The sequence below is a fragment of the Melanaphis sacchari genome, unplaced genomic scaffold (assembly GCF_002803265.2).
Source record: "Melanaphis sacchari strain LSU unplaced genomic scaffold, SCAv2.0 Contig0_pilon_pilon, whole genome shotgun sequence".
NCBI lineage: Eukaryota > Metazoa > Arthropoda > Insecta > Hemiptera > Aphididae > Melanaphis > Melanaphis sacchari.
In genome coordinates this window covers 13646834-13661562 of record NW_020270366.1, presented here as the reverse complement: position 1 = coordinate 13661562, position 14729 = coordinate 13646834, and the positions used below count along the sequence as shown (strand labels likewise).

The window sequence follows — 14729 nt, the reverse complement described above, 5'->3', positions numbered from 1 at the left end:
AATATTAAATTGTTTCAATTTATGGAGGTAAACCTTGAGTTGCATCTATATACATTTTTGATAACAACATTGTTTGAAATTTATTATGATAACAGACTATGGAAGGTAATCATTACAATCATTACATGTTTATTGTTAAGAAATGCGTCTATATTTCTGGTTGATGCATTGTACCTAAGTATCTTCTACAATTTCGAATTGTAGCGTTTAATCAATTTTGATAGTCCTGTCATATTATACATTTCGATACTGTACAGTGTACACCATTTTTAGTCGATTAAACTTCATTTAATTTCGAATTTTATTTGTCATTTACAATTTTCGTAAGCTTATTAAGTACCTATAATCATATAAATTTTAATTAGACTTGTTTTAATTTTAAAGTTAAAACAATATAATCGTTAGTAGAATATCTAAATATTTTAATATTATTATGTATTTACTTAGAGTTATTATTTATATTAATTGTGATTTTACTATAGAAAAATGTCGGGTGATGAAGATACATCCAAATCATTACCATCCACATCTGAAACCAACAACATTGAGGAGTCAAATGAACAGAACACAGCTGTAGCTGATGTCAATACTGGTGCATTAGAAGTTGCTGAAGACAAAACTTCATCTGACGAATATATTCGTCTACGTGTAATTACTAGTGATATGACGAACGAAGTACATTTCCGTGTAAAAGCTTCCACACCATTGGTCCGCCTTAAACGCTCATATTGCAGCAAGTTGGGTTTTCGTGTGGATGAGTTGCGTTTTGTGTTTGATGGTCATCGGATCACTGACGATGACACTCCAAAAAAGCTAGGTATGATCAATGACGATGTCATTGAAATATATCAAGAAAGAACTGGTGGTGGTATTTAAATGTATTGATCAACAATGATTTATTTTTAATCATAATTCTTCACATATTAACAAAAAAGTAAAGGTTTTTAATTGATTCTCCTTGATTTAAACATATGTAGTTTATATAAATGACCATCAATTCTTAAACAGTTTTATATTTAACTTAAAGTAAAAAAAAAAAAAACTATATTCCAACTTTCAATTGTTAAATTGAAAAATTTAATTTTACAAATTTCGAAGACCTTACTAATTTTGTTTTTTTATATTTTGTATGAACTTTCATGTTTTTAAAATTTGTAAACATAAGATAATAATTTCTAATAAATACATACTATAAAAATTAATTGTAACTTATAAGTTTGATTTAATTATCTATTATATAATTTCTGTGTTTAAAATAATAGTATCCTTCAAGTAATGATCTATCATTTACATAGTTAGGTAATATAATTTAAGTTCCTTTCCTATACACTTATTTTTTTTTCAATAGTTACACCAGTTTTGGATAATTATTAATTATATTTTGTATTTAATGTAAAGTTAAATTTGTCTATTATAACTTTTACTTATGTATTTTTTACTTTGCTGTACTCTACAATACAATAATGTAAAATTTGGCAGAAGTAAATTTAACCTAATAATGGACATGTAGTACATGCTAAGGATTATGTATACCTACTTACTATTAAATGATTTTTTTTATCACTTGTTATATTTGTTAAGTTAAACTTAATGTTTTATTAGGTTGCATACTTAATTTCTTTTAATCGTATGTAGGTATTTATAATACATTTTTATTATTATAATATGAATGAATAATCAGATGCATAATTTATGTTTACATTTAATTACTATGATTCTGTTTACTTATTTAATTATATTCATCAATTAAAAATAAAATCAATAAGTTCAATTAATTGTTGCATTTTTATTATTTATTTTATTGTAAATTCATTTTTACAAATTATAGTCACTTCAAGTTCATATATATTTTTTGATTTATTTCACTTAAATATAATTTTGTCTATATTTAAACATAAAAATAGTAAAAAACATTAAATAATCTAATGTTTAACATAAACTACTCAAATTGTTGATTATTATGAAACAATATTTATTTTGATACATCCATGTAAGCGGTATATATGGCATTAAACCATAAAGCTACACCATAAGCTCCAGCATCCATTTTACCAACAGAAGTAACACTTTCTACATAAGAAGCTTTGCCAAATCTAAAACATTAAATTTACATAATTTAGGTATATTAAAATCAAAAAAAAAAATTTTTATTTTTTCTTTAACTAACTTAGCTTTCATTTGTTTTACATCATTGCAAACATCATGTACGTGCTGTAATGCTTTTTCTAAAACTGTCGTATATTCTTTAGTACTTAAGTTTCCATATTCCTGGAACACTTCATATACTGCAATTAGCGGATCAAACTAAAAAATAACAATGATAAATTAAAGTTAATACATATATAATACATACTCTGTCTCATTTAAGAGTAACCTTCTTGGTGGCAGGCTTTAACTTTTAAATATGGCATATGTGATAGGTGTTGGTAATGAGCTCAAAGACTTGCACTCTCAAGAGTTACATTTTACTATATTAACAACTGCCTACCTTGTATTTTCTAAATATAGTTTCTCTAATAAGACAAACATATTAAAGCAACTTTTTGGCCTTAGTTGATAGTCAATAATGAAAAATGACTTACAAAAATTAACAAAACCCCATCTATTAATGGGTGTGGTTTGATTAAGCCAGATAAAAATTGATCATGGTCTGAAGATACTATCATATGAGACAAAGTATATTTAGTATAATATACAAATAAAACAATGAATTTGTATTTAAATGTAATAAACACCATGGTTTTATCTCCTTTTCTTGCACTTGAATATTTCATAGCTGTGTCTAATGCGTTTTTCAAAGCTCCAGTCCAATCTAAATAGTTCATTGAAGCTAAATGCCCAGCAGCTCCATTCAATAACAAACTATAAAGAGCTCCAGAGGCACCACCCATTTTATCTTCACAGATGAATGCCAAAGAATACAATACACTAGCTGGATAGTTTAATGGAAGTTTTTTTAGAATTGAAAGCAATTCTAAATAATAATTCAATTTATACTTTTAATATTTTAAAATTTTATTTTAAAAAGTAAGTATTTGTAGTAATTTACCTATTGCAAACCGTGAAATAGTTGAACCGTTATCGCCATCTCCAATTTCCTGATCCAGTTTGTTCAAAACATCAACATTTTTCAAAAGATCTTCTCCAATTTGCTTCAATATACTTTTCAATATTAAACTTGATTTTTCTGATATACATACACCTATCTACATACATAATCATTTATAAATAAATCTTTATAAATATTTACGCCAAACATATAATATACTTATTTTTCTATTAAGTTAATAAATTCTGGTTATTGAATAAAATAAGTACTAAATCATTCATTATAACATAAAGTTTAAATAATTGTTAGTTTTATTTAATTAACTTTTAACATACATAATGCAAATTATTGATCATTAAGTATGTAATAAATTATAGAAAAATCAATAATATAATAGTTTTATTTTGTTTTAATTTGATTAACTAAAATTTCAAAAACATACTTTTAAGACTGTTAATTATTTGATAAAATATTAAAACTTGAACAAAAAAATATACACATCATTTATTATTTATTACAAAAATATTATTTTAAACTTATATTAATTAACAATTAAAAATTTTCTATTTAATATAAAATTAAATACAATTAGTTTTAAAGAAAACTTAAAATTTAAAAATTAGTCTGTAAATATTTTAATAGAATTTGTTCTTTTCTGTTTGTATTTATACTCAAAATATTAAAGAGTAAATAATATAATACAATATCCGCAGACTAACCTAACCTTAGCAAGTCTGTAATTTGTTTTTATATTAAACATAAATGCATAAACCTAATATAAATTTGATATCATTTTTTTTTTTTTTGTATTTGGTATTAAGATTTGATTCATGTTTAATAGTTGTGATATTTAACTTAATAATTAGTATTTACTTTAGGATCTATATCATCAATATTTGGAATTTTTATATTTTCTGATTTCTGTTTTTCAATTGTTTTGATGCTCATATTATTTCCCGGCCAAGCAAAAGCTGATGTTTCTTCATCTATATAATTAATCCATTCTTGATTGTTACTCACATCAATAACACTTAATTGAAATCCATACATATTTAAAGATACAATAAATGTTCCCACAAACATACGGCTAACCTCTATTTTAAGTTCATCTATAAATAATTATTACGATTATTATGTATAGTATTACTCATCTATACTCTAAAAAACATTTAAAAATAATGTATACATTACTAAATAAATAATAATTTATATTTATAAATATTTATGTATGATGCAGTTATTAGATTAGTGGTTTTTGGACAATTTAGTGACAATTTAAGGTATAAGGCGCCATAAGAAAAAATTAATTGCCTTATTCTTAATACGAATAATAACAATGAAAATGAAAATGGTTTAAGTACTGCTAAGTTGCATTTAATAACTATAGCTTAGGAGCCTGGAGGGCTAAGGTTTAAGCTCCTCAACCCAAAAACACTAATTCTTTTTGACATAAATTTTATCAACTAAAAATACCATATAAATTATTATTACATTGTATTTAAAAAAAAAATTTGCAGGCTATTTTATAAAAATAAAAAACAATATATTATTGTATACATACCAAAATATTCTTTAGTGTATTTAGCTAATGCGCCTAACTCTATGTGTGATACCAATCCAAGATTATTCACAATCAAACAAATTATGCTGAATTCCTTCAAACATAAGGTGCTACATATCTTATCTACTGCTAAACGGATCAAATCTTTCACATCACATGCCTAAAATTATATCCATAATTATTAGCTTGATACAATTGTACATAAATATAAGTTACCTAACTGTATAAGTATATCATGTAACAAGATATGCCTAACTAAAGTTTGTACATGCAATTAGACTTTGATTAATGTTTAGGTTCATAGACATAAGATATTTTCCTAGAATGTAAAAAAAAACTTTTTAGACTTGAAGTCAAAAATGTTTAAGAGACATTGAAAGTTTACTTAAGCATTAATGTTTATATTTTATAAGAAAAATAGGAAAATCAAATCCCTCGAGCATATTAAATGTTAATTTGTATCAAGGATCAAAGATTAATAAAAGTTGTTCTTAATTTGGAAATAATACTAAAAATAAATATCTATACCTATTGAAAATTAAACTAATAGACACCCTTTTACTGTACTTAAATGGGTTAAGAACTATAAAAGATTAACTAAGAAAAAAACTACTTAAACATTATACCTTTACTAAATATTGTAGCAAAACTTCAAATCACTTTAACAAAGATAATGTTAAATTATTTCAACAGCTTAAAAACAGAATAATAAAATGTATTTAGTTTGTTAATCTTATTATCAATTATTAAAGAATCGAACTATCATTTCATATTTTTATGTATGTTATAATATTAGGTAAATTTCTTCAATAATATATAATAGATATATTTAAAATAAATACATATTTAACATCCGAATAAAAATAATATAGACAGGGATAAACGTAGACCACAAGAGTACCTTAGTAATCTTCCTTAGAGTAATATCCGAACCTTATGCAATACATGGATATTTTTTTATTACCTAGTTATTTATTATTTTATATAAGTTAGTTAATTTTATTATCGTATAGTATACAATATATATTTAATTATACTTTAATTCTTGAAGTCCCTGCTTCCCCGTGCAATCCAACTCCAAATTCAAACTCTCCTTGTTGAAGTAAAAATGATGGGTCTTCACCAGGCACATTACATGAAGTTGCACTTATTCCAAGCGATGCTAGCTTTTCATTGATGTTTTTACCCAGACACAATAAATCTTCAATACTACTACCTCGTTTAGCCAATGCACCCAATATCTACCAAGAATAAGTAAACATACATTTGTATCATAGTTTTAATACTTTTTTAAAATTATTTAAAATATATTTTTCAATGTACTTAATGATTAATTTTTTTGACTTCGTGTTTAGTTTCATAAAATATTATTCCAATATAAACTTTAATATGACTTCAATATTAATGACCATATAGGAAGTGTTTATATATTATATAATCAGTTATTAAATACTTTATTTCATTGATCACATAAGACTTAACGAGTAAATTATAAGTTTAGTTATAACTACTTTTACTTAAGAATTATATTTTAATTTGGCAGTAAAGTTTAAGTACTGGTATGTAGGTACCAATTATACAATTGTGTTAGAAAAAATAAAATATTTAATAAATTACCTTTATAACATACAATAAACCACACATGCCTCTTCTGCCTACTTTTCCACCGGGTCTTGAACAATCATCACTTACTACTAACTCAGCCACCTAGAAATTAAACATTTACTTATTTTTATATAATTTCCTCTTGCTAAACAATGAATATAAAAATAGTTTACATTAATATTATCAATTTTTTTCGCTTTTTCACAGGCCAATCCAAAATTAAATACATCACCGGTATAATTAGCCACAATAAGTAAAACACCTCCATTACCTATAGGTATAGTACATATTAACAATAATTTTACGTTTTTACATAAACTTATAAATAAACAAGACAAAGACATACTTACAATTATAATTATTTAAATATTTGATTGCCTGGTAAATATTGAGTGATGAACAACAAGTAAAAACGTAACCACTTACAGATGCAGATAACATCCCATCACCAATATATCCTATAAACAGTGTAAACACAATATAAATTATAGATTATAATGTTAAAATAGAAATTATTATAATATGACTTTAAGCTATACATTATAAGTTACATTTCAATAAACATACTATTTTTTGTGTTTATGTATCAAAAAACACACTTGTTTTTACTTGGAAAAGGCAATAGGAAATAAATACACACCCAAACTTTAAATTTTGAATTTTTAAATTAAAATGTTTCCTCAAAAAATAAAATATTAAAAATACTGTTTTTATTAATTTAATTTAATATTTATAATTTATTAATTAATTCTTAGTCATAGTTTATTATGCAATATAGGTACCTAACTTGTTTAAACACTTTGTTTGTATACATTTTAAATAGTGAATATTTTCAAAAAACCATGAATTGTTCTCAACGTAGATTATTATAAAATTGATTTTTTAGAAAAGTATTCAAAATGTTTATTGTTTATATATAATGAAATTAAGAATAGCAATTCTAAATCGAAACAACGAGTTTTATACAAATACTGAAATACATAATATTATACACCGTATAATTAAAACAAAACACACATTTTCCAATAAACCTGTCAGTAATATTTACTTATCAACATTTTTTTTTAGTGTAAAAATTCTTATAAAATAAAATAATTTATTGAAGTGATCAGTAGATACTTAATTAACAGAATATAAATGAATGTTTAGGTATAAATTTTATTATAACAGTAATTTTATGAGTTATTAATTATAACCATCTGAGTGTAAATGATTAAAATATTGAATTATTGGATAAACTGTTTTATTTCAAGTCCTATAAACAATTTTATATTTATGTAAGACTTTATTATGATGAGATTAATTAATATTTGTATTATTTATTTTATTGCTCTTCACCAATAATACTTATTTTACAAAAATTTAAAAACAAAAATAATTAATAAAATAATGTTATAAATAATTTTTATAACATAAAATATGTAAATGACATAGATAATAAAAACATTTAAAACCATTTTAAGCTTGTAATTTTTTTAGAATAATATAGGAATTTGACAAATAATTTGTTTGTTTATCCTATTATAATACTTTAAACTTACCAAATGGATATGGTTCATGTCCAGATCCACCGCCACCAAGTAAACAAACTCGTTTTTCTAATTTCTAAAAATATATACCTACTATTATTCAATGTTTAGTAAAAAGTAATAAAGTAACAACCAAAATTATAATATAGACAAACCAATTTTAATCCAACTATTCTACTCTCTGGATAAACATCAAATACTGGATAAGTGTAAGCCAGTCCATCGAACATTTCTTTTAGTAAGACACGGCCATTTTTCAACAAGTATTTTTCGTCTGTTCTTGAATTTTCATTAGCCATCATATGATTTATTTAAAATAAATTAAGTCTGAAAAATATCTTTCTTTAAATAAATTTGTTTTATAAATTGACTTATGCTTAGAAACTTACGAGTTATAAACTTATAAATTATAACTACATTTAATTAGGTATAGTCAAAATAAAAGTAATAAATATTTTAAATAATTAAATAAATCATGATCTACAAATTAAATATTGTCAAATTAAAATACGTGAAAATTAGTTAAAATGTAGGTATATATTACTTTTATTAATAATAATTTATTAAGCATGTTAAAAATGTTGAACTTGACAGTAGTTGGCAACGTCATAAATAAGATCATCTGAATTTATTCAAATGCTTATGGTATAGGTACCTACTGTATAATATACTCTGATTTCTGAATTAAACCAACTACGAAATTTGTATAAAAGTTAACATTATTTAACTATCCAAGAATTATTGTTCTATTAAAAATGTAGCGCATACAGCGTACAGTTTTAAAACAAGAACTGATGTTTGAGGTAGTGGAAGTGAATGTATTATTGTATTAGTATACTTGATATGTATAATGTGTATAATATATAATTTAGTGGGCATCTCATTAGTTATTATCAGTAATTATTAAAGTTACCAACATTAATTAATAGTGACTTACATAACTGAACTCATAGTCACGAATAATTAATATAACGGTTAAGTTTAGTAATGGTACATAAATATAGGATCCAAATGATCCAAATTACAATAACCACCCGTCCAAACCTAACCTGTGCGCGTACCTATACCTATAAAGTACTAACTTCAATAATGTAAAAATAAAAACGTGCATATCATACGTCGCTCGCATGGCCATTAAACGAGTCTAAGGTTAATGGTAGAAATTTATCGTATAGATTGTCAACGATTACTTTGACCGAGCACACATCATTGCATTTAAAAAGGAATGGCGGAAAGTAATTATTGCAATGGTCAATGAACATCAACCAACCGCGTTTTTTTAGTATACATCAATACATCCGAGTATCCGACCTACAAAACTACAGTTGACAATTTATTTTGTGAAAATGTCAATTGTGCTTATATGGTTTAATAGTGTAAACCGAACTTTAATCAGGGTTGGTTGTTGACCTACTCAATAATTTATCGTTTTTAAAATTTAATATACCAACTCTACTACCTACTGTGTATTCGAGTACCCTAACCCCCTTTCTCATGCCACACCCAATATCTGCAGGTAATAATTTTTTTTTGTTGAATTTATAATAGACCAACCCACGGGATTCACCATATTTATAATAGGTACCTACACGGTCACGCAGAATTCTATAAACAATAACCAATAGATACTATAATTACTATTAGTAGTATCTACTACCTAACTAGTATTGTATAGTAGGTAGGTACACAAAGATCTTTGATTAGGTAATATTTAATAAGTACAAATGTACAATGTACTTGGATGATAACAGACATGTAAATCGTTGTATACAATACTATGATGTATATTGTATTGTGTACTTGGCCATATAGGTGTACCTACCTAATTTATGTATAGAATATAGATTTGTATTATAGTTATAGGTATAATCAATTAAAATATATTACCAATTATTATATTTACCAGTAATGAACGATGATAGATATGTCAACTTCAAGTAGTTAATGTGGTTTTTAACTAAATATGTCTATATAATCTTAGTATAACAATAGTATATACTGTTTAATATAATAGAAGTTTATAAAAAAAAAATATTCCAGATAGAAGAAGTAAATAACTAAACCTTAACACGCGTAAAATTTACAATAAAATTGATCATTACCCAAAACCTAATCGTTCATATCACATCATTTACTAACCAGCAATGTATTACGAATTTACGAACATGATTGAAGAAACAAGAAGAGGAATAGGTACATACTACATTACAAAATACAAGGTACAATAAATTTATCTTTTGTAGGTGTAGTCTCAATTTTATTTACAATAGATAACTGATAAGTATTGGTACTATTGGTACTGCACTTATTTTTTTTTTATAGTTCCCTATAAATGTGTGCTGTATATAATATTTATTATATGTATTGTTATCAGCTACGATTTCATATATTATGACCATTATTAATTTTATAATTATCCACCTGCTATTGTCTATTTCCTAAATAATAATAATAATAATAATGGTTTTATTATGATGTTCATAAGTCTTTATCTATATATTAATAAAACCTATATAAGTTTAAAGTTTACATGTTTATTATACATTTATGATTTAAATTATTCAAAACTTTAAATTAATCAGCGCACAATCTCTATGGCAATTGTAAATCGCGATTAATATTGGCTTGGTGACATATATTTTATAACTAGTAAAAAATAAAAAAAATAATAAATAAAAATAAAATTACTAGGAAAAATTTGCCATACATAATATAAATTTTATCTTTATATTGTTTGTAACTCGTAAGTCGTAATTTTTAAATATTTAACCATCAAAGTGACTAAGTAGGTGTTATTATTGCTGAATATGGTCCCCCTTCAAGTCATTCAAGCCAATGTCCACTTATATTATTTAGTCCATTTACTTATTGTGCTTAGCTGTATAGATTGTAAATTTAGCAATAAAAATTAAAAAATTAAAGAAATATTTATACATTTATATAATTATATGCAATGATATTAATGATTATTAATTTATTTCTATTTGAAATCTGTAATCAAAGTAAACAGGACTATCTCTACCTACTTACCTTAATTTGTAATAATAACTATGATTTATGAAAAAATGTTTACATCTTTTTGTAACTGAAAAGAACAAATTGGGTAGGTACCTAGGTACCTTCTTTTTTTTTCTATTTGATCACGCTGTCCTATAATATTTATGAAGTGGTAAGTGAAAACACTAAATTGTTTATTCTATAAAATATTAGGTACTCACATCTAATGAGCCATTGATTAAGGAAGAAATGAACTTATCGACATCGTCAGAATAGCTAAATGATAAGATTATTTAATTTTTAACATGTATGCATAATAGAGACATCTACGTTGTATACGTTCTAATAATAAATTATCTTTGGCCAAGCAATAATTCAAAATAACTGAAACATATTCCAATATGGACCAAACTAAAATAAGGTTAAATCTATGAAGGCAATTAATAGAACTATGGAAGTAAACATTCTTTTTAATCAAGAAAAATAAATAGTAAAATAGTAGGTAAAAATATTAGATAAATAAGGTACCTATAAAATAGTGTTACAATAATAAAACAAACAACGAGCATACCTATGCGTTAAATTCACCATCCCCACCAATTATATACCTACTCATTTTACAAATTAATTTTCGAAATTCACATATTATTTCCTTCTCCGTAATAAAAGGAATAAGATTGTGGGTTCAACGGCATATAATCCCATTCATATTTTTAATAAGCAACTTCAAAATGGTATCAAAGTGTTGCTAATAATTTGCCAGTTAGTTTTCAAAATATGAGAAGGCAACTTCATGCAAATACAACAACCAGTTATATTGTTGAAAACAGATGTATTTTTCAATAAATAAGGAGTACAAAAATACAAAAAACAATATCAATTTATATTATAAGTTAGGTATATAAAATAGTTTAATTTTGAAAATTAAGTGTAATTACCAAGATGTAAATTTATTACAGAGTTTTTATTAATTATTAAGCTTTCGAAAGTTTATAAATAAATAAAAAATGAACTGAAGAAGGAATTTATTGTAGAGTTTCGGTTCAGATAATTAATATATTTCCAAAAATAGTTAGAACAAGATGACTAAGATTATTCAGTGTATTTAACATAATTAGTAAAGTCAGCTTAGGTTTGTATTTTATACTTAACTCTTAATTCGGAAATATTGAAATAGATTCGAGATTAAAATAAACCCAAAAAGTTAAAGATTAACTAGTAAGTATAGTAGGTATACTTTGCGCTACGAAAGACCGCAACTCCGTTGTACAACCAATAATAAAATTCTCTCATTATATAGTTGCTGCCAAAGGAGTGACTACGAGTACTACATGTTTTGGTCGCTGCAGAGTTTCATTTTATTCAAATATTAACCTTTTATGGGCCAGGGACACCTAGTGAGAGAACTTAGGTGGGAGAACAATTTTAGAAGGAAAAAATGTATTGATGACACTAACAGCAATATTAAACACAATAATTCCCTCATTTATGCTATGAAATGAGAAGGTTAGGTTAAGTTCTACCGTTCAAAAAAAAATAATAATATTCATGTCTCAAGAAATCTATTGATATAACATTCATTGAAAATAGTCCATTATCCAGTAGGATTTAAGTCTAATGTTTTTAGAGTACAGAGGATAAACAAAGAAACATTTATTTTCATAAATATGAACAATGATAACCTATATAATAATATGTACATTATACATTTATACATAATTGTATACAAATATGTTCATTGGTATTGGTACCCAAGTGTAAAACTTGAAAAGGGATGGACTGATAGGCACATTTTTTGAAATAAAATGTTCGTAATAGTCCTAATAAGGTTATTATATTAAGAAAAATATTAAATTATTTGGAAAATTAATAAAATTCTAAAAAAAAATATTTTTTTTTAAATTTTTTCGATGGAACTTTTCTACAAACTCATAACCATATACCTACCTACGTGTATTTACTAAAATTTTACGCACACGTAGAGTAACTAGGCCTATTGATTACAGGAATATTTTGAATCATTCTTAAAACTTTACCAGGTCAGCTAGAATATAATTTATTTTTTTAATTTCATATAGAGTACCTTTAAAACCATATTTCTAATTTTTTAATTTTAAGCAAATCAAATAGTTGTTTTCTAAAAATATTTAACGCAAATTATCGAAGATCACTTCACCTTATAATCTATAGACTTCAGTAAGTTATAGTTCACAATTTCATATTGATCGAAATTTACGATTTACGAATGTAAATCAAAAACTAATCAAACTTTAAAACTCATTTCAATAATTCAAAACCTCTAAGCAAAATAAAGTATAAAGTATAAACGTAACATAGATACTTGTCGCAAGAACGTTACCATAACAATCATAATAATTCATAAACCGATTAATAAAATTATACCTAGGTATATAACTATACTTTAACACTTAGGGATATGGTTATAACCGTATTTACCAGATGCTGAATAAATACCAGATGTTAGGACCATGGTTTAAGATACACCTTCAACACGAATACGTAAAATTTTTTGTTGTAATGTAATGTAATAATTGTATTTAAATATAATACAACATTACAATATTGTGTTTCAGTTATTCCATTGTTCGTCTAACATTTTATTCGACATAAATAAAATCATTGTATTGCAATGTTTTTAATCTCCCAGTTGTATCGTTAAAATGTTACGTTATCGATTAAATGAAACAATAAAAACTAAAGTTTGTTGATGTCGGCCATCTTTTACTTTGATAATAATAAGCAAATAAACACTTATCATGTAAACTAATACCATGTGTTGTTACCGTTATTACTTCTTACGCTAATACTAAATGCCATTTGTTGTATTTTGTAACAGTTGTAACTTGTAACTGTTGTATTTTTAAGTTGTAACTACTAGCTTGTAGCTTACTAATTTGTAAAATACTTAATCCTTAATAGAACTCTGTCTTGTTTAATATAATCAAGTGTCGACGTATGTCCATTATCGTACGTTAGACGCCACGTTAAACGAATAGTAAATCTGCAAATACAGTATAGTTTTATAGCTGAATAGTCCTTATCGCCAGTTATAAGTGTTAAACGAATCCAGGACTAGAAACGAAAACAACGCTAGAGTTGAGAACGTCGACAAACCATAGTGGTAAGTTTTAATAGGACAAATGACATTTTGGAGGGCCTATACTTAACACAACTAATTTTTAAGTTAATAAACACGTAAGTTTTAAGAATAATAACATGTTTTTTTTTTTTTTTTTGGTATGTGTAGAGAATGTTGAGCGACGAGGAAACAAATACAGAACCATCTACTTCAGAAACTACAAACTTAGCTACCAGCTCCACAAATAGAGCTACTGATGACGAAGACCAACGTCAGAGCACATCCGTGGTTGATCCAAATGCTGGTGCACTAGAGGTGCCTGAAGACAAGTCTTTGGCTAATACCGATGAGTACATCCGTCTTCGCGTCATTACTAGTGATATGACCAACGAAGTGCACTTTCGTGTTAAAGCTGCCACAGCTTTGGTTCGCCTGAAACGTTCATATTGTAGCAAGTTGGGTTTTCAAGTGGATGAATTACGTTTTGTGTTTGATGGTCATCGAATCACTGATGAAGATACACCAAAATCATTAGGCATGATAAATGATGATGTGATTGAAATATATCAAGAAAGGACCGGTGGTATGTGATGTAAACATGTTAAGTTAATTTTATTTTTAATTTAAAATCTGTGTTTTTTTACTGAAGTGTCTTAAAAATTAATTCTCATTACTAGGTAAATATGTATTTTACAAACAATATAAAATGTTAATGGTGGTATTTCAATGACAGCATTTTTAGTTTTAAATATTGGCCAAAATAAATATCAGAATTTAGAAAATTCAAAATTCAAAATTATTAACTTTACTTTTATAAAAAAAAAATGTTAGCTATTATTATTTTTTTAAATAAAATAAAATATACAGAATGATCCAGAATTTCTTCAT

At 25.1% G+C, this 14729-nt stretch overlaps 3 protein-coding genes across 4 annotated transcripts; 2 read left to right on the top strand and 1 right to left on the bottom strand.

The window, feature by feature from the left end:
* Positions 1 to 127: 127 nt before the first annotated feature.
* LOC112595840 (small ubiquitin-related modifier-like) lies at positions 128 to 897 on the top strand. Of its 2 annotated transcripts, none has more exons than XM_025341230.1 (2): positions 128 to 323; positions 483 to 897. In XM_025341230.1, the coding sequence occupies exon 2, from the start codon at positions 487 to 489 to the stop codon at positions 874 to 876; it is 390 nt and encodes a 129-aa protein (XP_025197015.1). In that variant the 5' UTR covers positions 128 to 323; positions 483 to 486; the 3' UTR covers positions 877 to 897. The 2 variants fall into 2 exon arrangements, with proteins under 2 accessions (XP_025197015.1, XP_025197008.1); XM_025341223.1 differs by having other exon boundaries at positions 129 to 400.
* A 1007-nt stretch (positions 898 to 1904) lies between these two features.
* Positions 1905 to 9947, bottom strand: LOC112604036 (PTS-dependent dihydroxyacetone kinase 1, dihydroxyacetone-binding subunit DhaK-like). Its single transcript, XM_025352898.1, has 13 exons — positions 9648 to 9947; positions 7900 to 8071; positions 7757 to 7820; positions 6566 to 6673; positions 6389 to 6486; positions 6228 to 6317; positions 5648 to 5851; positions 4611 to 4770; positions 3923 to 4158; positions 3050 to 3206; positions 2736 to 2974; positions 2168 to 2304; positions 1905 to 2093 (listed from the first exon to the last, which is right to left on the bottom strand). Exons 2-13 carry the CDS (start codon positions 8044 to 8046, stop codon positions 1973 to 1975), a joined length of 1761 nt encoding a protein of 586 aa, XP_025208683.1. The 5' UTR covers positions 8047 to 8071; positions 9648 to 9947; the 3' UTR covers positions 1905 to 1972.
* A 3445-nt stretch (positions 9948 to 13392) lies between these two features.
* Positions 13393 to 14518, top strand: LOC112604154 (small ubiquitin-related modifier-like). The gene is made up of 2 exons (XM_025353056.1): positions 13393 to 13883; positions 14010 to 14518. The coding sequence occupies exon 2, from the start codon at positions 14013 to 14015 to the stop codon at positions 14430 to 14432; it is 420 nt and encodes a 139-aa protein (XP_025208841.1). The 5' UTR covers positions 13393 to 13883; positions 14010 to 14012; the 3' UTR covers positions 14433 to 14518.
* The last annotated feature ends 211 nt before the right edge of the window (positions 14519 to 14729 follow it).

Bases quoted from the DNA above. Each gene is read 5' to 3' on its own strand.
- LOC112604036 (XM_025352898.1), bottom strand. From the start codon at position 8,046: ATGATGGCTAATGAAAATTCAAGAACAGACGAAAAATACTTGTTGAAA. The intron at 6,318-6,388 runs GTAAACTATTTT...TTTAATTTCTAG, and splicing joins AAAAAATTGATAATATTAAT to GTGGCTGAGTTAGTAGTAAG. The intron at 2,305-2,735 runs GTGTTTATTACA...GTTATTTTTTAG, and splicing joins GAAAAGGAGATAAAACCATG to TTTGATCCGCTAATTGCAGT.
- LOC112595840 (XM_025341230.1), top strand. From the start codon at position 487: ATGTCGGGTGATGAAGATACATCCAAATCATTACCATCCACATCTGAA.
- LOC112604154 (XM_025353056.1), top strand. From the start codon at position 14,013: ATGTTGAGCGACGAGGAAACAAATACAGAACCATCTACTTCAGAAACT.